Here is a 26,451-nt window from a genome sequence, read left to right on the forward strand (position 1 = left end):
TAGGAAGGGTCCTCAACTTCCAGAACCCGTGGGCCATGGTGAGGAAGTGGACACTACACCAGGCGATCCCCCTAAAGAAAAGGGCCTGTACCCTACTCCTGGTGGGAATACCTGAAGACGTTGTCCCTACAGTGATGGAAAAGGGAAGGAGACTGAACTACCTATGTGGGACAGTCTACATTCGTTTCCAACACAGCGGAGGACGCTTCAGAGATTCCCCACCAGAGAAGAACGCAACAGAGGCGAACACAGACGGAGGGGAGGACAAACCCGCAGAAAACGCAACATCATCACCAAAGAATACCCCCTCTGCCATGGACACCGATGTCGCAAACGAACACACCTCAGACATAGAGGAAGGCATTTTGCTGGACTCGGAGGATGAGGATGGACTACCGAAGGGGATCAGTCTCCTGGACCTAAAGGGAAGGGCGGAAGGGACACCCCCCGATGGCGCCTTCCCACTGTAAGGTCCTTCAGGTTAACCTCCAGCACAGCGAATCTGCAACGGCTCAACTTCGAAGATGGCTGGAGGTTAACCCAACATCCATAGCCCTGATTCAAGAGCCGTGGATCAGGAACACACGCATAAACGGCCTTTGTAACACCGGAGGTAATTTAGTTTATAATACACATTACAAACCAAGATCCTGTATATACATATCCCGTAACATAATGGCACAACCACTAACTCAATTCTGTTCCAGAGACGTGTGTGCCATAAAACTCCTCAGAACACAAAACTCAAGTCTACCGGAGATAGTCCTGGCGTCCACCTACATGGCGGCGGAGGACGAACCACCTCCAGTGGAGATGAACAACCTCATACGCTACTGCGAACGAGAAAGGCTCGAGCTGGTCATATCTGCAGACTGCAACGGCCATCACAACCTATGGGGAATGGAAACCAACAACAAAAGAGGTAACGATATTGTTGAATACCTTATGTCAACTAACCTAGATATATTAAACACAGGATCCAAACCAACCTTTGTCACTCGTAGATGCAATACTATAATTGACATTACTCTAAGCACAGGACTGGCAGCTCAACACATATCCAACTGGCACGTGTCGGATGAGCTATCCTGCTCCGACCACAGATGGATTCGGTACGACCTGACAGCCGACACACACACTACCACAACTAGAAGAAACCCGAGACGCACGGACATACCGGCGTACAAGGAACTTCTGGAAGGTAAACTAGACAATAACACACACACAGACAGACCTAGCAATACAAAGGAGTTGGAGGAACAGGTAAACTTACTTATTAAAAACATTACCGATAGCTACGAAAACACATGTCCACTATCGACCTTATCAGCTAGAGGAAAAAGCAGTAACAACAACAGCTGGTGGGGACCGGAGTTGGACCGAATGAGAACAAAAATGAGAAGGTTACTTAACAGAGCAATGAACACAAGAGCTGAAGAGGACTGGGATAAGTACAAAACAGCTAAAACAGACTATAAGAAAAGGCTAAGATACAGAAAATCAGCCACATGGCGGAATTTCTGCGACAACATATCCAATGTAACACAGGCAAACAGAACAAGGAAAATCCTTGCAGACCAACCAAGGCAACTACTGGGCACCCTGAGGAGACAGGATAATAGCACCACCAGCAGCCCAGCAGAGACAGAAAGGCTACTGGTTGAGACCCACTTCCCAGGATGCAAGGTAGTAAATGAGCAAGACCCAGAACAACATACAATGAACTACAATCCAACTGAAAGAGAATGGAAGACAGCAGAACGCATAACAGAACATAGCAAAACGACCTGGGCGGTAAATAGTTTCGATAACTTTAAATCGCCGGGAACGGACGGAATCTACCCAGCCCTACTAAAGTGGGGAGGACATACATTAATAAAACATTTATCCAATCTACTGTGCAGCTGTATAGCCTTTAGATATATACCACAGAAATGGAGGGAAGTGAAAGTGATTTTCCTACCAAAACCAGGAAAAACCGATTATTCAGATCCTAAGTCTTTTAGACCTATCAGCCTTACGTCCTTCATGCTAAAAACACTAGAAAGACTATGTGACAGAGAGCTGAAGGACACGGCTCTAAAAAACATAGAAATTCATCCAAACCAACACGCCTACAGTCAAGGTAAATCAACTGACTCAGCTCTCCACACTGTAGTAAGCAACATAGAGAATGCGTTGGCGAGGAAAAACTCCTGTCTAGGCACCTTCATCGACATAGAGGGAGCCTTTGACAAGACCAATTTCAGCAGCATTCAACAAGCATTACATAGACATGGAACCAACCCGCTCATAATCGAATGGATAATGAACATGCTAAGACAGAGAATAATAAGACTAACAGAAAATCAAAATCACCAGGCACTAGTCATGAGAGGATGCCCCCAGGGAGGAGTACTCTCACCATTGCTTTGGAACCTGGTTGTAAACGATTTGATAACAAAACTAAACAACAAACATTTTATGACCATAGGGTACGCAGATGACTTAGTAATACTAATCAGCGGCCTAGTAATAAACACACTGTGCGATCTCACACAGACAGCACTGAAGATAGTAGAGAAATGGTGCAAGGAGAATGACCTATCGGTAAACCCAAAAAAGACCGACACAATTCTCTTCACCCATAAACGAAAACTGGGTACATACGAAATGCCAACACTTTTTGGCACAAAACTGACACTTTCAAAGGATGTAAAGTACCTAGGCATAATCCTGGACGATAAACTGAACTGGAACAAACACCTGGACAATAAACTGAACAAAGCAACAGTAGCCTTTTGGCAATGCCGGAGGATGGTAGGCAAAAGATGGGGACTTGCCCCTCACATTATACTATGGCTGTACAAAATGGTAATAATGCCAATGATCAGCTACGGCGCGGTTGTATGGTGGCCCCGCACCCAGCTAACCACAGTAATAGACAAACTAAATAAAACACAAAGACTAGCATGTGTGGCTGCAACGGGCTGCATGAGAACTACTCCGACTGCAGCTCTAGAAATAATGCTAGGACTCCTGCCACTACACATGTACATACAGAAAGAAGCGGCTGCCACAGCTCTTCGTTTGAAGAATCTAAACCTATGGACATCTTTCAGCTCATCGCACAAGAAGATCTATGAAAATACGATCTCAAAAATGCCCATGTTGGAAGCGCCTATTGACAAAATACCAAAAACTATGATCTTCTGGAAAGATTACGCCATATCCTTAACAGAAGATCCGAAAGAAGGACTAAACCAAACAAACCTAAGAATATTCACAGATGGCTCAAAAACAAACGAAGGGACAGGATGTGGTGTCTTCTCAGAGGACCTGAACATTCACATCACAAAACCCCTTGGTGAACACAATACGGTATTCCAAGCTGAATGTGTAGGAATAATAGAAGCTTGCAATGCTATTACAAGACGACAAGTGAAACACGAAACCATACTAATACTGTCAGACAGTAAATCGGTACTACAAGCGCTATGCAGCGACAAACTTACCTCAGAGCTTATACTTGAATGCCATCGGAGCCTCACTGAAGTGAGCAAAGAAGGCAACAAAGTAAGAGTACAATGGATAAAGGGGCATAGTGGATCAAGAGGAAACGATGCAGCGGATGAACTGGCCAGGAAAGGTTCAGAAACACCGGCATATGGACCCGAGCCAATTATGCCTCTACCAATATCCTACATACACAACCAGCTAGAACAACATCACAGACAACTGCACAACAAGTACTGGAATGAAATGAAGACATGCAGGCAAACCAAAGAAATTCTACCGGAACTGAACCACAAACTTACCAAAATATTACTGAAAACACCAAGAAGCCAATTACGTAAAATAGTAGGATTAATAACAGGACATAACACACTAAACAAACACCTACATATCATGGGTAAAACGGACAGCCCCATGTGCAGAGCGTGCATGGCAGAAGAAGAAACAACAAAACATATTCTCCTAGACTGTAAACAGGTAGAAGTATATAGGAGCAAATACCTAGGAAATCCATACACACTAAAGGAAGCAACTAGCAACCTGAAGACCTTGCTAGGCTTCGTGGAGGAGCTGGGGTGGTTAGAGTAGCGCTACCTCGTTTCACGCAAAATAGGCACATTGGATGTCGAGTTGCGGAAAATGCCCAGCAAAACTAACTAACTAACTAGTGAAATCTCATAGACATTTCAAGTATAACAAACACCCGCAAATGGGCTAAAATTGCAAATTAAATTAAAAAATGTTTTCGGATAATTAAAAAAAAAGTTTTTAAGATAGAGGGTGTGATTATATTTTTCCTGTAATATTTATGATACTGTTATTAGTATGTAAAAATTTAAAAAAAATTCTTTGATAAACTTCGGAGATAATGGTATTTTTTTACATTTTCCTTCATAAGTCAATTTTTTTTCACTATGAAAACAAATAAAAAATTGTTTTGTAATGTTCAATTCGAGCTCTTTCTAATGATATCCCACTCGACCTAGTACTCGACTAGTAGTAGTAGTCCACTTTGACTTTCTGCCCCCTCTTTATGTTGGGCATTTTTCATAATTAATAAAAATTAAATTAAAAAATTACACTTACAATGTGTTAAGGTTAGCGCTGTTCATAACTATTCTAAATATCAAATCGATAGCTTCAGTAGGTTTTGAGATATTTAGCAACGTGACAGACAGACAGACGGACAGTCTCATCATAATGGTTCCTTTTGTACCATTTTGGTACGGAACCCTAAAAATCGGTGGAGCCCGCGTAAGTCCCTATTGCATTGGCGAAGACGACGGCTGTGGCTGAAAGTTGTAAGAAGCCAACCTTCAGGCAGGCGAGGAAGAACTCCATGCCGCGGTTGTCGAGGAAGCGCTGGCAGTTCTGCGGCGTCTCGTCGGTGACGTTCCACATGGTGGACCACGCCACCTCCAGCACGTCGTCGCACAGCCGCCGCTCCAGCCGGTCGGCGATCAGGTTCAACATTTTCTGTAATCAATTTTGTTTGTGAGCTAATTTAGACGTGTTTGTATTTCCTATGATTATGTCCGGTTATAATGACACATTCGCTGGTTTTCGTGGCCGTCCTCACGTCTTTCCCTGCGAGGACATTGTGCGTGCGCGGCGCGTAAGTTGTTTTAGTTTTGATTCTCAGTGACAAATTTATAATTGGTATAAAACTCATCTCTCACAAAGGAATTTGAGATTAATTTGGAAAAATTAACAAAAATAAGAAGTTAATCCACTATGCTTTATATGACATCCGCTTAGTATGACGTGTTTGTCACTTCCCTTCGATGTCATTAGATGTGGATTCTACTGTAATTAATAAATAAATAGGTATTTTTGGACGCTAATGACGGATAATTAGCATTGCAAATTAGCTATTGATTACATATAATTAGTTAAAAATAGTATTTAAGATTATATTGCTTTTATTTTTAGCGCCGAATATAACTGTATAAAAGAGCGAATACCTCCTAACACAAGTTTTTTAACTTAAAAGGAGGATTCGACACCCTATGTTTTGTAAACATTAGTTAAAAATAAATAATTTTGAATTTTGATATTTTTTGAATATATCCGCAGCTTAGGTCCAACGCCAAAGACGGATTAATCCGTCACAGACCACAGAGCAATATAGACCTACATGCATATGCATACACTTCAATTTCAATTTTGCCACTTTAGGCCAGGAAATAAATGCCCAATAAAAGGTATAGAGGGAAATGCAAGGAACACAATTTTTAACTTCGTAGCTTTGTTTGGACTAGTGAGGAGATGAACATATCAAAAGTCCCCGGCCATAACCCTGGTGCTGGGGGGGAGAGGGGGGTTTGAAGGTTCCATTTTTCGGATTTTCGATTATATCTCGGAAACTATGCGTCTGAGCGACTTGGCCACTTCTACAAAATGAAAAGAGATTTAATTTGTTACAAGTTTTATTCGGTCAAGTTTTTCGATATCTTGTATAGTTTATTTAGGGCTCTCATTTTTATCTTGATTATCTACATCGGTGAAGCTGCTAGGCCGGGTTTGAAATCGTTTTCGTATAAATCGGGGGTGCTGAATTCATTTATGGTGTGACACAATTCCTAAGTAAAAACAAAATAAACAAAAAAAGATTTTTTATAAAACTCCTCTTTACGCTTAAACCGCCGAACCGATTTCGTTGAAATTTGGTACAGAGATGGTTTGAGTCCCGGGACAGAACATAGGATAGTTTTTATAAACAAAATCATCTTTTAAGGGTGTGAAAAGTGGGGTGGAAATTTGTATGGGGAATCAATAACCGCTGAACCTATTTAAATAATATTTGGGATGGTCTACATGTTTGATTTAGTTGATAATGATACCAAACATGACTTCAAACCTAAATTTAAACAGTGTTAACCTCAGGAATTCAACTTCGGCGAAGAAGCTGAATTCCCCTCACACCAAATTTCACACCTTCAAAGTATGATTTTTGAGATAAAAACTATATTATATCCTGTCTCGGGACTTGAAACCCCTATTTACCAAATTTCAACTAAATCGGTTCAGCGGTTGAAGCGTGAAGAGGAGTTAAAAAAAAGTTATTTGTTTAAAGTTTATATGGTTTTACTTCGGAAAGGTGTATTGTTGATACCATAAATGAATTCAGCACCCCCGATTTATACGAAAACGTTACCAAACCCGGCCTAGCAGCTTTACTGATGTAGATATCAAGATAAAAATGAGAGCCCTAAATAAACCTTCAAGAGCGGATATCTCAAAAACTATACAAAATATCGATAAACTTGACTGAATAAAACTTGTAAAAAATTAAATCTCTTTTCATTTTGTATAAGTGGCCAAGTCGCTCAGACGCATAGTTTCCGAGATATAATCGAAAAACCGAAAAATCGAACCTTCAAACCCCCCTCTCCCCCCAGCACCAGGGTTACGGCCGGGGACGCTTGATATGTTCATCTCCTAACTAGTCCAAACAAAGCTACGAAGTAAAAAATTGTGTTCCTTGCAGTTCCCTCTATACCTTCTTATTGCTTGGCCTACTTAGAATCTTACACAAATAGACTTAGCCCAGCAATAAACTCAATAAGGCTTGTGTTATGGGCACTAGACGACGATATATGTAATAGGTAGATATAGATAAATAATTAAATCATCCATAATTCAGGAACGAATATGTGATGAACACACAAATATATGCCCTTACCAGGATTTTAACCCGTGATATACGTCCTTCATAGGCAGGGTCACTACCGACTGGGCTAGGAGCTAGGAGGCCGTTACATTATGAAGCAAATGACAAAGTTTCGCGAATACCGCACATTGTAGTGCACTGCCTTATGGGAATACATATAGTTCAGATCCGGAAACCGCTACCAAATTTTAGTATGCTGTACATTGCTTTAACGTCCGACTATTGGTTTGGTTGAAAAACCGAAATAATGGAATTTTTTTTTCATCGTTTTGATTTATTTTTAGATTTCTCTTAAACTATTGCATATTTTGGTACATAGTGTATGAGTGAAATGTATAATATTTTATTGGCTTTCGTTTAATACCCCACACGTGTATGTGCAATGCATAGTTTGGGTGCAAAATGCAATATTCGCAACGAGGCGGGAGTCATTTTGATGACGTCATTCCGCTGAAGTAGATAACCGGCGCCGCTGTCTCCCGACAGTTTTGGAGACCCAGTACCATGCCCAACAACATACTAAAATTTGGTAGTGGTTTCCGGATCTGAACTATCCCTTCGACCGTTTCCCATAAGGCATAGTACTATTGGCGTTCTTAACTAGCATAGCAGACCAGTTCAAATAATAAATAATTAATATAATATAGGTACCTACGGCCACGGCTCATCTTAAAGTACTAGGTGGGGCATAGAAGACAGCTCGCGGTAAGTAATGACTTACAATACCTACTTAATAATATGTATATAGATTAGCTTTATAACGAATTAATCCTTATTTTCATCACACTCGCTCAGTAAATGTGGAATTGCACGCAGGCTTAGCGGGAACTATAAAAAAAGCGTTTTTCCTAAGGAGTTATGAAGTTTCTAGTATAATAATTAACAGTTTTTAGGGTTCCGTACCCAAAGGGTAAAAACGGGACCCTATTACTAAGACTCCGCTGTCCGTCTGTCTGTCTGTCACCAGGCTGTATCTCATGAACCGTGATAGCTAGACAGTTGAAATTTTCACAGATGATGTAGTTCTGTTGCCGCTATAACAACAAATACTAAAAAGTACGAAACCCTCGGTGCGCGAGTCCGACTCGGTTTTTTGTCTTTATACTTCACATTTGTATAAAGAAAACGAGTTCAGCTTTAATTATAAACATAGATTTAAACAAAATAATTTAAACTATATTCATGTTAACATTTTTGCAACATAATAAAATTATCATTGATCCTTTCGTCTATTGTAGACGAATTACCGGGGAAACACTGTATTTGGTGGCTGAATAGACCCATGCGAGACCGCCTGACAACATAGATTTGCGGAAAATGGTACTGCAACATTGTTTCCAATAATGCTAAAGTATAATAAAACTTCTTAATGTTATCTGCTTCATATTTTGGTCGTAATAGGTACCTATACACTCGCAGTTGCGCGGCAGCAGCTCAAACTAAATTAGTGCATTTATAAAATGTTAAAGTGGTTAGCGTTTTTTTAAGCCTGATTTAGTGTCCTACGTTTGGGCAAAGCCCTCCACTTGTTTCCTCAACTCGACCCTTTCATTTGTATTTTCCTACCAATTCGGGTAGAATGCGTCCAAGTCGTCCCGCCATTATTAAGTACAATATTAGTACATCCTAAACTATTACAGCAGCATATACATAAAACATATGCATATTATGATAAATACAAGTCAGCGTAATACAGTCTACAAGAACGTGTCCCTGATTTTATGTTTCATTTGCATTTTATTATTTGCTAAATTCGCGCTACTTAAGTTTAGTAATATTTTAAAACAACAGTTACAATAGTATTTAAAAACAATAATACATTCAAATGGAAATGCATTGCAATGCAATTATAATCAATAAAAAACAAATAATACCAACCTAATTACGCAATTTCAGTCACATGTAGTGTTTATCAAAGGACAAAGCTCATTGATTATTGCCAGAATAAAATGAATTGTAAAAGTATGAACATAAATTCTAATGAAAAACCATTCCCAGTGATATATAATATAAATGTGACGTACTCAAAACTTAATGTATAATTTTAGCAGATAGCTGGGAGTGGCTGTTAAAAAACACTTCACCAAGGACTTGCCTGAGGTAAACCAAAATGCCTGTTACATCAAGATTCCTACTCGGCATTGGCACTTATTAGTGTTCAAACTATGACTTAGGTATCTGAAGGCAGGTATTATCATAAATTAAAATAGGTAGGTCTCATATCCCGTAGTGTCGGTAAAATATTGTATTAACACATGTCAGAAACAGCACGGCGTAAAGGTCAAAAGGTGTTAATATAAAGCGTCACCTAATACAATATCTACACAAACAAGCCCGCCACGGGTGGGATTACACTGGCGACACATTCTCAATAACTTCTGATCAATACAGAGTATACAGACCTGCGGGCGCAGTATGGTTCCATTATGATCGCCTGTCACTATGCCCGTCACTTTCGCACTTACATACTTGTTAGAACGTGACAGGCATGGTGACAAGCGATAAAAATGCGACCGTGCTACCGCCGCAGTAATGGATTTTGATCGAATTTTGTCGTCTTATTTATTTTAAAAACGTTACCTTACAGTATCAAAATTCGAAAGCTATGAAATTATTATTTAAGTTAAGATTGTTTTTTCTTCTTTTTTTGTTTATAGTATCACATAATAAATAACCGAGTAAAGTTGGATTAAAAGTCCGAGTTAGAGGTTACTTTGGGAATTAATTGTATCGAGCGAATTGTCATAATTCGTGTATCGGAAGCTATGTTATTATAGATAATATAGTCAAGAACTACATATATTTTTTCCTCGTATACTAATATCAACGCCTCTTAGAAAAACATTATCACGTAAGGAGATTTTTCGCCTTCTGGCTCAGGGAACCGCCTTAACTTGGTATTTATACGCCCATAGATATACGCCCTAAGTCATATTTCTTGGTGGGCAGTGGCAGAATTTTGACATTACATATATATGTATTATGTAATAAGTTTCATTTCCCTAATAGCCAAAATCAATCTCACATTTACGAGTAAAACTTAAATAACAATTATATTATTCTTTAAAATCCGTCAAGTTGTGTAGGTAGATCATGCTAATGACTAATGGCACACTCGCACAGTTAAACTGTGGAGAGAACTGTCGCTTGCGGTATTTCCGGACCGACACGACCTTGAAACCTTCAAGAAACGAGCGTACTACCATTAGGCTAGCAACGCACTTACATTACAACCCCTCTGGTCTGGTGTTGCCGGTGTCCATTCATGGACGACGGTAACCGCTTACCATCAGGCGATTCCTCTGCTCGTTAACCTCCTATATCATACAAACAAAACATACCCACACATATGATATCCCTTGACCCTTCATACATAGTTGGGTGGTAACACTTTTATGCAGTTTGGAGTCAAATATACAATATCGTTTTTTTTTCAATGTCATATCATATATAAAACCCTAAGTAATATATTACAAGACCGAAGTCAATGGCATTATTAAAGGCTATGAGAAACACTTACTATTGTAGCAAACGCATACATTCTGTGGGAATAAATGCTTATGAAAGTTCGCAAGTGGCGTTACATAATGAACGGCATGATATAATCAACGTCACCTTAATTGAATGGCTTTTGTTTCATTTGTGGTTATTTAACCGCAAGGGAGGCGCCGGAACTCTTTAATTATTAGCGCTTACTGGGTGGATAGGCGATATCCCGGATTTCTGGGTGCGGGATTGTTTTACACTAGCCAAAAAATAGGTTTAAACTGTAAAAACAGTAACTATTTTAACATTTCTAAGTACATTTGGAGCTAGCTACCTATTTTTAATTAATAGTTGGGTAACTATTGTACAATAAACAAAGCTATAAATAGACAATATCATTTTCGCACCCAAGTTATATGTTTATAAGACTCGTTTTGATGATCAAAGAGTTCGCCTATCCACAGTACCCACCGCATATACTTATTGTCAGAATTTGCCGAAGTAGATTTCAGCTCGATTACAAAAAAAATGAGATAGGGGTAGAATTCACGCGAACGTCTAACGAAATCACATTTTTCAATTAAGCAAGGCATTTATTAGCTAAAAATAACGTTTGATAAAAAAAGGGTCTGTTGGCCATAATCATACCCAAATTCAAGAATAAGATCATGAAAATACAGTATTTATTTGTGTTTAGCTTACGCTTGTAAGTCGTAAATTTGCTAATTATTTAATTACTAGCGACCCGCCCCGGCTTCGCACGGGTAGTTCAACTAATTTACACAAAACCTTTACAAATTATACATATAAACCTTCCTCTTGAACCACTCTATCTATTAAAAAAGCCGGATCAAAATCCGTTGCGTAGTTTTAAAGATCTAAGTATACATAGGGACAGACGGACAGACAGCGGAAAGCGACTTTGTTTTATACTATGTAGTGATTCGTATGGCATGATCATTCCAGTCATAACGTTATTTTAAGGTTTTGTATCCATTGGATTACGTCACTGTCAAGGGTAGACTGTAAATTCGCAATGCAAGCAAGGCATAAAAAGTAAGCAAGTCGGTGGTCCATAAGTTCTGTCATAAAGGTTTTTACTGATAAAAAAGTTATAGGTACATTTTCCTTATTATTCACATAAAAAGCTAAAAACTAAAAAAGCTTATTTAGTAATAATTACAACATAATTTTATGTAATTTACTGTGTCAGGTTTGCATAAGTCATTAAAAAACATTCCAAAAACACGCAAGGTATGCGAGTTTATACATTTTTGCCACTAATCAAAAGACTGAACGGGTCGATTATACGGAGAGTGAAGCAATTTAAGTACCTCGGACATTTTGTTACAGAACACCTTAGCGATGATGTAGATATGGAACGGGAACGCAGTGTTGTCCGTTAGGGCTAATATGTTGGATTGTAGGTTGGCCAAGTGTTGGGACGCAGTAAAAATAACACTTTTTAAAGCATACTGCACGGCTATGTACGCGGGCAGCCTATGGATCAATGCCAAAAGTCATACAAAGCTCTGCGAGTCCATCATAATTACGGGTTCAGAGCCCTGTTGAGACTGCCTCGCTTCTGCAGTGCGTCTACGATGTTCGCTGAAGCTCGTGCTGATAGTTTTCAAGCTATCCAGCGAACGAAGGTAGCATCACTGTTAAGCAGACTGCGGGGCAGTAACAATCGTATTCTGAAAACTGTCGCAGGCAGGTTTGACTGTCCCATAACATATTTGGATTAGTTAAGCTTGTCAAAACAAATTTAGAATCTATGTTGTAATTATTAGAATTTATTTATTACTAACATTTATTATTAAGATTTTTTATAAATCATTTAATGTACTAACAAAAAAAAGATCCTTTGTTATCTGACAATAAAGAAATTTGTATTTGTATTTGTAAAAGTTGCAAATGTATGAACTCGCAATAAACACTAATCAATGTGAAAACAGGCCCCAAATGGCACAGCTTGAAAGAATAGTGTAAAACATTATTCGTGTTTTAAATAAGAATTGCAAGGTATATAAAAAGGTTACTAACCCCTATCGCGCCTTGGTTGCCCAGGAATTGCTTCTGGGTGCCGTCAACCTGGCAAGCGAGCGAGTTCAGGAGGTATATCGCTATGCGCTGCACGAAACCCTCCTGGTTCACGTCGGCCACTCCATTCAGCAGGATTTGCACTACCCGCTCGTATTCAAACAGCTGAAACGTGACCAATAATAATTACTAATATCCAAAACACAATACATAATAAAGTTAGTCAGTTTTTTTCAGAGGATAGCTACTAAAAAATGTAGGGTTGTAAATGTTTCTTAGTTATGAAAATGCAGTTTTAAGGTCAAGCCCTAATTTACTGGAGCGTATTTAAGAGTTCATTATATCGTTTATGTTCAGTTCAGTTCAGTTTCTTTATTGGTAAAATATTTTACCGGTCACACAGGTACATTTGAAATATGATAGAGATAAAAATACTTAGACCAAAGTTTACAATTCCTTAAATAATAATCATGCAACATAACTATGAGTGAGATTTGTATGGTTTTGTGCGCTAGAACTATCCATCTCTTTGTAAGTAGGTACTGCTGTGAAAAGACACCCCAGATAATGTCTCTCGGCACTTGCGACTTGATAGATAATGATCAGAGACCGCAATTATTGTGCCATTTTTGAACTGTCACAGGGAGTTCTCATTTATGACTTCCGACACACATATATCGATACAATGTAGAACACAAAATATTAAAAGTTATAATAGTTAATGGATATTTGACTGTAAACTAATCAATTTAAACAAATAATATGGAAAAAAGGCGACTACTTTTTTTTTTTTTCCCGTGCAAAACTTTATTTTGACAAATATAAATATTCAGTAACGTTTATTTATTATGATCAAACTACAATATTATAAAATTAAAACTAACCTAGTAAACCTTAACTGTATACACTTACTATATAAAAACTTAATAATAACAAACTTTTTTATTTTATAAAGAAACTAGAAATATCTGTTAGCAGCACTAAAACAGACTTTGAACTTGAAAAAAAAAAAAAAAAAACACGAAACTGAAGTAATCAAATATGAAACTATTAAGTTTCATAGTTTTTGTTGCACATATTTATTTCGCATTTTCAATAACTAGTTATCTGGAAGAAATCGCTATAAGATCCCGTGTTATTTACCTCTACTTTTATATTTTTTAATATGAGTTATTAAAGCCTATTTTTTAATTGCGTAGACTAAAATGACATGTCATGTGTGGCTAGTTTTATACGTCTTATAAATAGTGATTCGCTATAACCGGTACTAACCGAAAATAAACTATTGGGAGGTACGTATATTTGTTGATGAGGTGTCTGTAACACAATGAATGGATAATCCGTGACGTGCTAAAAGGGGACACTAGGAGAGGTATTAAAAAGGGTGAAATAGTGTAGGTAAAAATGTGAGGAGAGGGCTTCTTAAGGGGTAAGTTCTGGAAAACCGGCCAAGTGCGAGTAGGACTCGCGCACCGAGGGTTCCGTACATTACATAATTTTAACAATGTTATTTTTTATGTGAAACGTTAGTGAAAGGTAAATTGCGGTTTACGATTTATGACGTATTAAAAAAAACTACTTACTAGATCTCGTTCAAACCAACCAATTTTCGGTGGAAGTTTGCATGGTAATGTACATCATATATTTTTTTCAGTTTTATCATTCTCTTATTTTAGAAATTACAGGGCGGGGGGGGGGGGGGGGGGGGGGACACACACTTTACTTAAGTGTCTCTCGCGCAATCTATTCAGTTTAGAAAAAAATTATATTAGAAACCTCAATATCATTTTTGAAGACCTATCCATAGATACCCCACACTAGGGCCGGATTTCAACTAAATCTGTTAAGCTGTTTAAGCGTGAAGAGGTAACAGGGAGGGAGACAGACACTCTTTCGCATTTATAATATTAAGTATGGATTTCCTGTCATGTAGCGAGTAGATTTCATTTATTGTTTATTTTGAATTTAAAATTAATTAAATATTTATCGGTTATTCACAAACCGAAAGCAAAGATCAGCACTGTTTGTTTTAAGCTGGTATCATTATTTCTACGTTTGACATTTGTGGTTGTCATTTTAGTCTACGCAATTAAAAAATAGACTAGTAGTATTAATATAACTACTTACAACATCTGTTGGTATTTTGAACTGGCACAATGTAAGGCACCCATTCCTCATCATTGTGTCATCACCAAGGTGAGCCTCCATTCCATCTAAGAGAGCAGTGATTATTCGCTTTTTTAGCCTAATACCTATACGCCCTTTTTCTTTGCCTTTGACTATGTAGAAAAGTGTTGCACTAGAAAAAAAATACAATAGTATTTAATACCTTTACCATTACCTTATACCAGGGGTCGGCAACCATTTAGCAGCCAAGGGCCACATAGCAGTTAACAAAATTGACGCGGGCCGCACTTTGCTACTATTTATGACTTTATCAGGTATTGTCGTTTGTCAAAATTACTTACAAAATAGCCAGGGAGGCTCGCGAGAATCGCGGGCCGCAAGTGAGACGTTTGTGGGGCACATGCGGCCCACGGGCCGCCGCATGTTGCCGACCCCTGCCTTATACTCATGTTTCAATCCAAGGTAGATTGTATATTATATAAAGCAAGAATTCACTCCACTGACCTGCCAGATATCTGTATATGCTTTTCTGAAACATGTTGATCCATTGCATCTAGGACCACTGCTAGCGCTCGGCCTATGTAAGCATTGTTCTCATAGCGGAACAAATAATAAAGGTCATTGAGGACGCGTGTAAGAATAGCTGGCCTTTCCATGTATGCTGCTGCAGCAGTCAAGATTTGTTCCACATTAGCATCACCCGTTATCTAAAAAAATTATAGATATCATTATTTTAGTAACTGCTCCATTTTGAAACAAAAAACCAACAGCAGTTATGGTTCATCATAAACTCACCACTTTGGCAGGAATGTCATGCCTTTTGCAAGCTCCATGGTGTGTCCCATACAGGCCCAGAAACTCCAGGGGCCTGTTGACACGGGCAGCTAAGCCAGGTATATCACATCTCACTTGGTCAATATCTGAAGTACCTTCACTGTTGGACACTGCTGCCGCCCCAGAGCCCGCAAGATTAGTCCCTGATATATCCAACGATTCCAAAAGCGTAAGATTATTTATAAGTTTAGCCAAAACATCATTTGGTTTGAAATATTTCCCAAGCCTATCATTGGACTGCGAGATATCCAAATGTCTCAAAGTATGCAGGGTGGCTATCCAATCAATAACATCCTTTGTCCAGTGCACACTGTGCAAAATCAAAGATCTCAGGTTTTTCAAATCTTTTAAAACCCAAATGGTGCTCGACGAAGTGGTCTTAGACAAGTCTAAGTGTGTTAGATTAGTGAGTGATTTCAAAAGCAGTAGTGGAAACACTGCAAGTCCTCGGCGGGTGAGCCGTCTCAAATTAGGCGCATCAATTATATATCCTCGCTGTCGGAAGAGAGTTTCGTCTTGTGAGAGAACATATGTCAGAGGGCCCACTTTTAGAGAGACTAGGTTTTGGCTGTTGCTGTTTATGATGTCCAAGGAGCTGGGGCTAAGGTACTCGCACTGGACCACTTCGAGCTCGAAGGGCTTGTGCTCCATGAGGCAGCGAAACCCCTCGTCAGTGATGCGCGAGTTGCGAAGTCTCACCACAGACAACCTGGTGCGTGTTCGGTCACGGAATATGTTCGCTATGCTATCACTTACTCTGTTGCTCTTCTGGTATGCCTCCAAAAACTTTTCACATATCTCTGAAGGTAGAATCACATCGTCTTTCAACTTACGCCATCGAGTGTTCGGATCCAATGTCGTAATTATATTTAGATTATTAACAATGTAATTCATACTAATGTCGAACAGCGTATCAGGTGAGCTGTCGTACAAAGAAAACAACTCCTGCCCCGACGACATCATCATCTTGACTGTGTTGTATTATATTATGATTGGTGAGGTGAGGACTTTACGAAACGGAGAAATGAGCTCGCAGTGCCATCGTTGCGTTTCCCTTCGCAACGAAGATCTCTATAATTCGTTGACTAACATAAAGAACAACTTACTTGTAGTAAAATTTAAACAATTACTTCACGGATGTAATATTACCTCGATTACAAATAAAATCGCGACGCAACAAGAAAACCAATCTAATTTTTTAGACTACAGGACTGTCACTTGCTCTTCTTTTTTTTTCTTAATGGAGATAATATGGCAACACTAAAGTAAGGGTATTGATACACAAGTTTGTTTCATATTTTTATTTTACTTCATAAAGTTTGATTGATAACAATCAAAACTCAAAATAACAATACAATAGTATTTTACAAAATCTATAACCATCATTGTCGTAGTTTCCAAGTAGGCGTGGTGAAGTTTCACTATTCGCCATAGCAATATCGCGTGCACACAGAGGAATGATATTCATACTTTTCGGACTATGGCGTGTCACGTCTTTCTTCCATCTCGTTCGCACTTGTGCCTGCGACATTGTGTGTGTGTGTGTGTGTTTCGTCTGTCCGTTTTCCGTTTCACTCAGTTAAGCGCTCTCCAATCCCACAGATTAATAATATGTAGTCCAATCCCCATGAACTAAGGCCCCCATCACAGATTATTAACTAGTTACTAACCCATTCACGAGAGCTTAAAAAGCGTCGCGTTAATACCCGACGTTGGCGCTTTTTTACCGTTTCTAATATTTGTGTTCATATGAACGCTTAAAAATCACTTGTGACTCGTACTCCCTGCCTTGTGGACGTGTAGTAATAAAAACACGCTTCATTTTTAAGTACTATATTTGCGTATTCCGGTAAAGATTTAACAGAGTAATGGTCGAGACTAGACTTCTAGAATTAACAATTCGGGATCGAGCTCCCACATATTGTGGGATGGGGGGATGTACTGTTATCGATATTGCTACAAAGTTCCTCCAAGGAGCCATATCACACCATTCTTGAACAAATCTTCGACTCTGAATATGGCATCACGTAGACATTTACACCTTGCTTGTCTTCTCTTTGGCGTTATAAATTGCAAGTCACCCGAGTATCTTTATTCTAAAATAAACATTTCTTCTTTGCATAAATTTTAGAAGTACATCCTCATAGGACGATTGCCTTTACCGGTTGTTTCCGTTTTCTTGCGACCAAATGCTGGAATGATATCCCCCCGCCTTTAAGACAACTTAAATCTAAAAAGACATTTAAAAGTCACTTTAAAAAAATACTTCTTGAAAAACAAACCGCTGGGATTCCATTCGGCTATTTGGTTGCAGATTTCAGGATATAACATGGTGGGGCTGATGCCACACAACTAAAATGTCACACAACTTGGAGACTTACACACAGTACACTACACACGGGTCATTTACCTACTGTCTTAATATTTAATCAAGTAATTATCACACGACATGCACATATAATCACACTTTACACAGTACATTTCATTCCGCTTACGTAAGCACATCGTATATATAGTATTATCTGTTGTGACTAGGGCTCCCGGTATCCGTGTTACACGCCGAAACGAATACCCGTGTTCTTAAGCCCGGCGGTACTAAGAACCCGGTTTACACGGAACCGCCGGGATTCGAAAAACGTTTCGAAGGAACGTTCCCAAGAAACGTATCTCAGACACGTATCTCCGTTTACACGGGTACTTAAGACCGTTCCGAACGGGTCTGAATACTCCGAACCAGTTTGAGCCAATGTACAATGGTAACAAGGTCCACTTTCCACTATTATTATGTTGACTTCAGATGAATTCGTTTGTCGTACGATTTTTAAAGTAAAACTTTTATTCTATCGCCCCAATTTATTAAGTTAACATTAAAACCGCGATTTTAATACCGTAATTCGAATTAATTTCCGAATTTTTTTAGTTAAATGCCTACAATCCGAAAAAAGTTTCACTTGCATCGTGGTTTCATAAAACCGCACAATTACTTTTTTTTAAGTTGTTTTTAACCGTATTGATAAAACATAGGTACTGAGCCATCTTCCTATGTTTAATAGTAGGTATATATATTTTTTATTTTAAACTATTTATATCATTTAATAAAACCGATTGCTTCTAAGCTAATTACATAAATTTGATATCGATCATAGTTTTTTTTTTATAATTACATTATGGTATTGTATTTTTTCGTTAATAATAGGTGTGCAGACAGAATACAATATTTATTAAAAATAACAGTTTAATTATTTCGTGGTTATTTTTATGTCGGGTGTATTACTGCTTTGCGAAAACGACAAACCTGCCAACGGCGCAAAAAAAGTTAGGTACACAAAAGCGGGATTATCGAGTAATCATGCTCAAATGAAAAGCAGAATTTTACCCAAGAACCATAAAAACCCATACTACCTTGGATAACTTGCGATAATATTGCTAATTACATTAAGATAGATCTTTAAATTGGTAATCGTTCATATTTCACTTTGGTCACTTTCTCACTAGCGTTCAGGTAATAAACTTAAATGGTCCATCCATCCATTGTTTTCCAATATCCTTTTGTTTGTCATCGTCGAAAACATGTAGGTTCCCAAACTATTATCACAAGTGTCACCGCGAATTATAAGCTTTATGTCGTTGTAATAAGGTCAAAACATCTGCACAAGAAAATGTTTTCTATTGTTTTGTAGCCGCGCCGCACTAAAAAGCGTTTTACTATGGTAAGAGGTACCTAGAGCAAAAACAATTAGAATTTATTGAGAAGGTGCAATTTTATCAAGTTGATTTAAAGTGTTTATTAATAACTAGCGACCCGCCTCGGCTTCGCATGGAGAGTCAAGCATAATAAAATACATTCTGTAACAAGTATTCACATCGGAAGCCCAATAATACTAAGACTTCCATCCACCTGTCTGTCACTACTCACTAGGCTGTATCTCATGAACCGTGATAGCTAGACAGTTGAAATTTTTACACATGTATTTCTGTTGCCGCTATAACAACTAAAATTTAAAATTAAATTTTGTACGGAACCTTCGGTGGGCGAGTCCGACTCCCACTTGTCCGGTTTTTTTAGAAGTTAATAATGGGTTAATTTTTCTTAAAATATAGACAGACAGCCATCGCGCACTTTTTTGTAGACTTTTCCACCATACATTGTGTCGTTATATCTCAAATAGATTGGGCAGCGTTTCCGATTAAGCTCCTGGCCAGCGTGATTTTTTCTAACTTCATTAGCAAACATCGTCATATTTCTACCAATTTAAACAAAACCTTAACAAAATATACACATAAACATTCCCAAAGAAAAACTTCATTCATAGGTGAGGTCTGGTTATCGCGAACATACAGACAGACATACGGACGCGGCGGGGGACTTTGTTTTATAAGGTGTACCTACACTACATTATATGACAAGAAATACAATTTCATATCATGTTCTCAAATTAAACTAAAAATAAAGAAGCAAGTTAAAAATGTATTTTTTTATAAATACTTACCTAATGCCAATTTCGAACATTAGTTTGACTTCCTGCCTACATACTGAACTCGATGGTTCTAATATATATTTTTTTAAATAGGTACTAGCAGGTTTTTACTTTATTTTATTGCTAACCCGCAACGTAAAAAAAGCAGCTATTTAAAGTGCTATATAAAATACTACTTTGATAAGAAGCGTGAATACTCGTAATACCTATTGCAAGCAAAAACTACCTGCTCAAGAAAGGGTTTTCTAAACCGTTTATTGAATTTTGACTCTATGACCCACGGAATAAGGTTAAATATGACAGAAACTCGTCATGAATCTTTTGTCTATTCATTTGTAGCTGGCGTTCGTTCCTTCGCTACTATCGTCAAGGACGTGTCCGGAGCCACGGATAAATAAGATACGTATCTTCGAATACCCGTTTATCCGTGTACACGGGTCTTAACTACACGTTTCTTAATTAAACGTGCGGAACGGGCCAGAAAACCGTTTACGTATTATTCGGAAACGGGTATTCGAAACGTGTAAACGAAACACGGATTCGACCGCGAGCCCTAGTTGTGACCTGGGTCCCGGCAGAAAATCAGTGCTTTGCTCCAAAGAGCGAAGCGTATCACTGAGCCGTGACCCTTTTGTCCTGCTGCAACGCACACAGTTTGCACATAATTTTACACCATTTCTGTTTCATTTTTATTAGGGTATTTTCGTTATATATATATATATAATATATATAATATATTTATTGCTTTCACATTGGTAAAATTACAGATGTTCTTAATCGATAATGTATCACAACATGACACCCTGTAAGGGTATTGCAATTTTATCTATCTACTCTAAACTAATACATATGTAAATTAAACACAGAGATAACATTACACAAAAGTTATACCTACCTAAGCTATGTATTACTTATATGTCTATTTATGGTATTTATTACAATCAAAATATTCTTGTATAGAATAAAAACAATTACTCGTTAAATAATTTTTCAAGCAGTTAACAAATTTATCATATTTTTGCTCTCCTGCTATTTCCTTTGGGAGACTATTGAAAATTCTTATTAACATATTATAGGGGCTCTTATTACTTATTTGTAAGTTACTGGCGGGAAGGGCTATTTTATTTTGGTGTCTTAAATTTAAGGTACAAGTATTATGACGATCTTTAGCTTTTAAATATAGGTCAGGATGTTTTCTTACAAATTTACATGTTTCTAATATATAGAGGGATGGTAGAGTTAAAATATTAAATTTTTTAAAGTACGGTCGGCAGCTTTCTTGGTTTTTTATATTACTTAATATTCTAATACACCTTTTTTGTAATATGAATAAATCTGTACTATTTGTGCTATTACCCCACAAATTGATCCCGTATTGGAGCCATGTCTGGGTAAATGCATGATAAGCACTAAGAGCCGTTTTTAACCCTGTGGTTTTTTTAATATTTCTGAGGGCATAAGCAAAGCATGATATTTTCAAGCTAATTTTATCTATATGCATTTTCCAATTGATATTCTCGTCAATGACTATGCCGAGGAGATTGCAGTGCTTTATTGGTTGAATTTGGGTATCTAGGTAAGTGAAATCAAAATTTAATGGGGTTCGTTGATGGGGTCGAAATTGAATTAAATTTGTCTTTTTTACGTTTAGTTGTAGATTATGATTGCTGAGCCATTGAATTACGGTATCAAAAATATTATTTAACTTATGAGTTAGATTGTTACTGTTTGAACAAGAGAATACTATAGATATATCATCGGCATATAGGAAACATTTTGTATATTCGGTATTTATTATTTTTGCCAGATCGTTAATGTAGATTAAGAATAGGATGCAGCCTAAAACACTGCCCTGAGGAATAGAACCTGTGATGTGTTTTTTTTGTGAAATGAAAATGTTTTTAAAAGAGAGTTAGTTGTTTTGTTAAAATATTCTATTTCTACATACTGTATTCTGTTTGTCAAGTATGATTTGAACCAGTCATGAGTTGTTCCACGGATTCCTATGCCATACAATTTATTTAGGAGAATATTATGTTATAATTTTATTTCTTTGTTAGTGTAAGTAGTAATTCGTTTTTTTTTCTTCTGATGTGTTTGTATTAATATTGTGTGTAATTGTAGCTGTACAAATAAATCTTTTATCTATCTATCAACATAGTTATTTATTACGAATTCGGCTAAGCATAAATTTTAGGTCTGTGAATTCGGCACAGCCATGATGATTGACACCAATGACACCTAAGATTGACACTTGACAGCTAACTGACAGCAGTGCCGGCGCTTTTTTAAGGGTCCCTCAACACTCGTGAAGCGAACTTGACTCCACACTCGCGAAGCCGCGAACGCGAGTGTGGAGACAAGTTCGCTAATAGACGCGAAATCGACTCCACACTTGCGTTCGCGGCTTCGCGCCGCGTAGTCTAGAGCGCCTTAAGGCTTGTGAGAACAGATACACGGAGTTCCGTATGCTCAATTCAATTAACGGTCAGCGCTCAACGCCGAAAATAGAACAGTGCTCGATAAAAAAGCGCCGCGCTTAAAAACCGCCCTCGTGTGAACACACATGTTTATCCATAATTTGCCTGAAGGACCCTCCACACTCGTTATTATTTACAACGACGGGACTTAATCGCGTAAAATAAGTTTTAAATTTACCTCCGACGTTTCGAGGACGGCGTTGTCCCCGTGGTCTCGGAGAAGACTGGCTAAAGTTGACATCAACATCTTCTAGGCGCGCGAGTTTTTCGAACTACCCGCACTTGGTCTTGTTTATTAACTTGAACGTTTTGCGCACTAGGGATGCTACCGGGTCGACACACAACACTCACAATATTCGTTTTTTCAACTTTCGATATTTGGTTTCGCTTACACTTACTAATGACTGGGTTCCATGTGGATGAGATCTTAAAACCTTCGTCTCGATTGAAATTTCTATGTTTCTTGATTTCAATGGCTTCACGGATTTTTATACTATAAAACCCACGATCTGTAGAAAGTATTCTAGGGTTGAGAAGCTCAATCCAGTGGTTTTGCCCTGACTCTAGTAAATGCTCAGCAACGGCAGACTTGTTCACCTGACGGTTCTTGACAGCTGCGATATGTTCCTTAACTCGCTCCGCAATGGTACGTTTCGTTTCCCCGATGTAGGAACTACCACAACTGCAATCGATCTTATAAACGCCAGGTGACTGGAACGGGATAACGTCCTTGTGCCAACCTTATCCGTTACTCCTCGTTTTTACCTTATGTGAAAGGAGTACACAAGTACAACCAGACAAAAAATCCAAACCACGCAGAGGCGAATGGAGAGAAGCCTACTAGGCATAAAATTAAAGGATAGAGTGAGGAATGATGATATCAGAAGAAAAACTAAAATTACAGACGCCTTAACATTCTCACTCGAAAGAAAGTGGAAATGAACAGGAGTGACAGGATACGTTGCCAGATATAGAGACGACAGATGGACCATACGAACAGTAAAGTGGTCTGGGCCCTGAGCCGCAGGGCTCAAGAGGCAAAGGCAAAGGCCGACCACATGGCAGATGGTCAGACGAACTAGTAGAAACGGCGGGTCCAAAATGGCTAGAGACATGATCCCATGATAGAGAGAAGTGGAATTCCTTGGGGGAGGCTTTTACCCGCAAGGGGCCCACTTATTTTTTAAGTTAAATCTTAAGTTAAATTACTTTACTTTAATGTTTTATATTTATTTTGTTCGAAGTATGTGTGGAAGAAATAAAGCTTATTATTATTTGTCTGTCTTTCCATATCTCGGGACCATGGGATCCCGGACCTTTGGGAGGCGTGCGTGGGGCCGAAACCAACAGCGCAGATGCCCTTAAATACATATTAAATCTACAAGCAAGGGATACACGTGGCGGATACCATTCCCGAACGCACAATTTCATACATCCGGAGATGGTCCCCGCCAGGTGCAAAGATTATTTAAGCACTTTTGTGCTGCAATGAGAACTAAAGTCATAGACTAAGGACGTAGGCTATACATTTGAATGTTGGATGGACTGGATAATGAGCTATGGGAGGCGACAAGCGGACACCTGCCGTGACAATCAGTCTCAAAATTTTAAAAGACAGGTGGTGACTCGCCTACTAATTTTGGGCCCTACAACGGCCGCACGCACAGTGCGACAATAGAGCAACACTTCAGAGCGGCTGTGCGGTTGTCGAGAGGTGAGTCTGCGGTAGCCAGATCCCGGTAATCCGTTTAGCAGGCTGCCGGCGTTACGACATTTTACACTTCCAACCTGGAGCATAGGTCCCGCTCTTGTGACTCCACTCTTGCCGGCCAGTCAAGGCAAGCGCAGAGGCGAGGGCCAGACGACAGGGCCCTCTGGAATAGGGGTCCGCGGTGTCGCCAGTCACCGTCAGCTCGCCACAAGCTGCTCCCGCGGGGTTATTATTATTATTTATAGGTAAGCAGTCACGCAGACTTGCACAATTTTTGGGCTTTTGATTATTTAATCATAAAAAAGATATAACGGAGACTGTAGATAGACATTGGCCTATTGTACATTATGGCCGGTATATGAATTCATATGTTGGTAATTTAAACAAATTGTATACTGTTAAATGTAAGTTTAGACATTTCAAAAAGGTAGGTACTAATATGACTAATCAATCCAATCCGCTATTCTGAAATTGATTGATTGATTGATTTATTGGTAAAATCATTGTTTTACAGGTCAAGATTACAATTACAGACATATTTATGTACATAATGATAATAGTGATTATATTTACATATTCTAACATTTGCTTATACATTTACTACGAAATCTTAAACTACGCATAATTAACTAAACACAATAAATAATAGGTACCTAATATTACACGTTCGGAAAACGTTATAATTAATGGGCTCCACGAAAAAACTCGTCTACGCTGTAGCATGCCTGCGTGATTAGCAGCGATTTGAGTTTCCTTGTAAACTCATTGTCACTTTCCGCTGACTTTATATCAGTCGGGACCGAGTTGTAGATCTTGGCCCCAACGACACTGAGTGAACTCCTGAGCTTAGCGAGTCGCTTTACAGGGGCAATCAACATTGGCTGCCTGCGGTTGTTCTCACCGCGGCTACAGTTAGTTTTATAGCTACCAAGGTTAGACCTGACATACTGGCACGCTGCTAATATGTAGACCGAAGGCAGCGTTAACACTTTGTTGCGAGCAAATAGTTCCTTAGCTGGGTGGTCGTAAGGTTTCCTAGATATTATCCGCAGCGCCCGCTTTTGTATTTTGAATACCTTGTCCCGACTCGCGGCCAAGCCCCAAAGGTCAACACCGCGCGTTAGAATCGAGTGGAAGTATCCATAATAGGCCTTTCTTAGGTTATCTGCCGATAGGGTGGGCGCGAGCCTGGACAAGGCAAAACACGCCGACGAAAGCGAATCGCACAACTGATCGATGTGGGGGGACCACGTAAATCCAGAGTCGATTAAGAATCCAAGATATTTAGTTTGGTTTACTTGTGGGACTATTATATTATTTATTTTGATATTTAGCTGGGATATATGGCATTTTCAAAAAAATAAGACGTGTTTCTGACCCACACTTCCTTAAATCGGTGTACATAGCATTAACACAATCGTTGCTTACTTATTGCATACCGGTGTGGGGCGGTGCTGCTAAATCCCACTTGCTACCATTAGAACGTGTACAAAGAGCGATCCTAAAAGTTATGTTCTTTAAACCAATTAGATTTTGCACTAGAACACTTTACTCCATAGCTCGGGTCCTATCAGTTCGTCAACTTTATATTGAACGATTGTCTAAGACAGCACAGGTATGTCTCTAATCAAAGCGCACGTCGCCTAGGTGGACGTAGAAAACATAAGGTGTTCGACTCTGTTGCACACAACACGGCTTTTTATCGTCGTCAATTTACCTTCCTTGCACCCTTTCTGTATAACAAAGCCAACGAACGCTTAGACATCCAAAATAGTAATAAACACTACTTGATAAAAAATATCCGCTTTTGGTTACTGACCCTAAACTACGCTGAAACTGAAAAACTCCTTGAAATTGTTAGGTGATTGGCTAGAATAATTTGCATTTAATAATATATCATGGTATAGTTCATCGTACAAGCACGCACGCATACACACACTCACACTCACACACACACACGCACGCACGCACGCACGCGCGCGCGCGCACACACACACACACACACACACACACACACACACACACACACACACACACACACACACACACACACACACACACACACACACACACACACTTAAGTAATTATCTTAGCAGTATAATAAATAGTTGTAATAGACAAAT

The 26,451-nt window shown here is 38.7% G+C and overlaps 1 protein-coding gene and 1 long non-coding RNA gene across 3 annotated transcripts in view; one reads left to right on the plus strand and one right to left on the minus strand.

Moving 5' to 3' along the window:
* LOC134754219 (protein zer-1 homolog) overlaps nucleotides 1-16,872 on the minus strand; it is a 34,361-nt gene extending 17,489 nt beyond the window's left edge. For both annotated transcript variants that reach the window (XR_010128880.1, XM_063690390.1), the window contains exons 1-5: nucleotides 15,620-16,872; nucleotides 15,329-15,531; nucleotides 14,825-14,996; nucleotides 12,701-12,862; nucleotides 4,810-4,971 (exon numbers count right to left, since the gene is read on the minus strand). Coding sequence is in view for 1 of the 2 variants with exons in the window: in XM_063690390.1 (XP_063546460.1) it covers nucleotides 4,810-4,971; nucleotides 12,701-12,862; nucleotides 14,825-14,996; nucleotides 15,329-15,531; nucleotides 15,620-16,624 (1,704 nt within the window). In the remaining variant the exon portion in view is untranslated. The remainder of the gene's footprint in view (nucleotides 1-4,809; nucleotides 4,972-12,700; nucleotides 12,863-14,824; nucleotides 14,997-15,328; nucleotides 15,532-15,619) is intronic.
* The window catches only part of LOC134754523 (uncharacterized), a 100,338-nt gene continuing 88,279 nt past the window's right edge, over nucleotides 14,393-26,451 (plus strand). The window contains exon 1 of the long non-coding RNA XR_010128928.1: nucleotides 14,393-14,426. This is a non-coding gene — a long non-coding RNA (uncharacterized LOC134754523). The remainder of the gene's footprint in view (nucleotides 14,427-26,451) is intronic.

The sequence above is a fragment of the Cydia strobilella genome, chromosome Z (genome assembly GCF_947568885.1).
Source record: "Cydia strobilella chromosome Z, ilCydStro3.1, whole genome shotgun sequence".
Classification (NCBI taxonomy): Eukaryota; Metazoa; Arthropoda; class Insecta; order Lepidoptera; family Tortricidae; genus Cydia; species Cydia strobilella.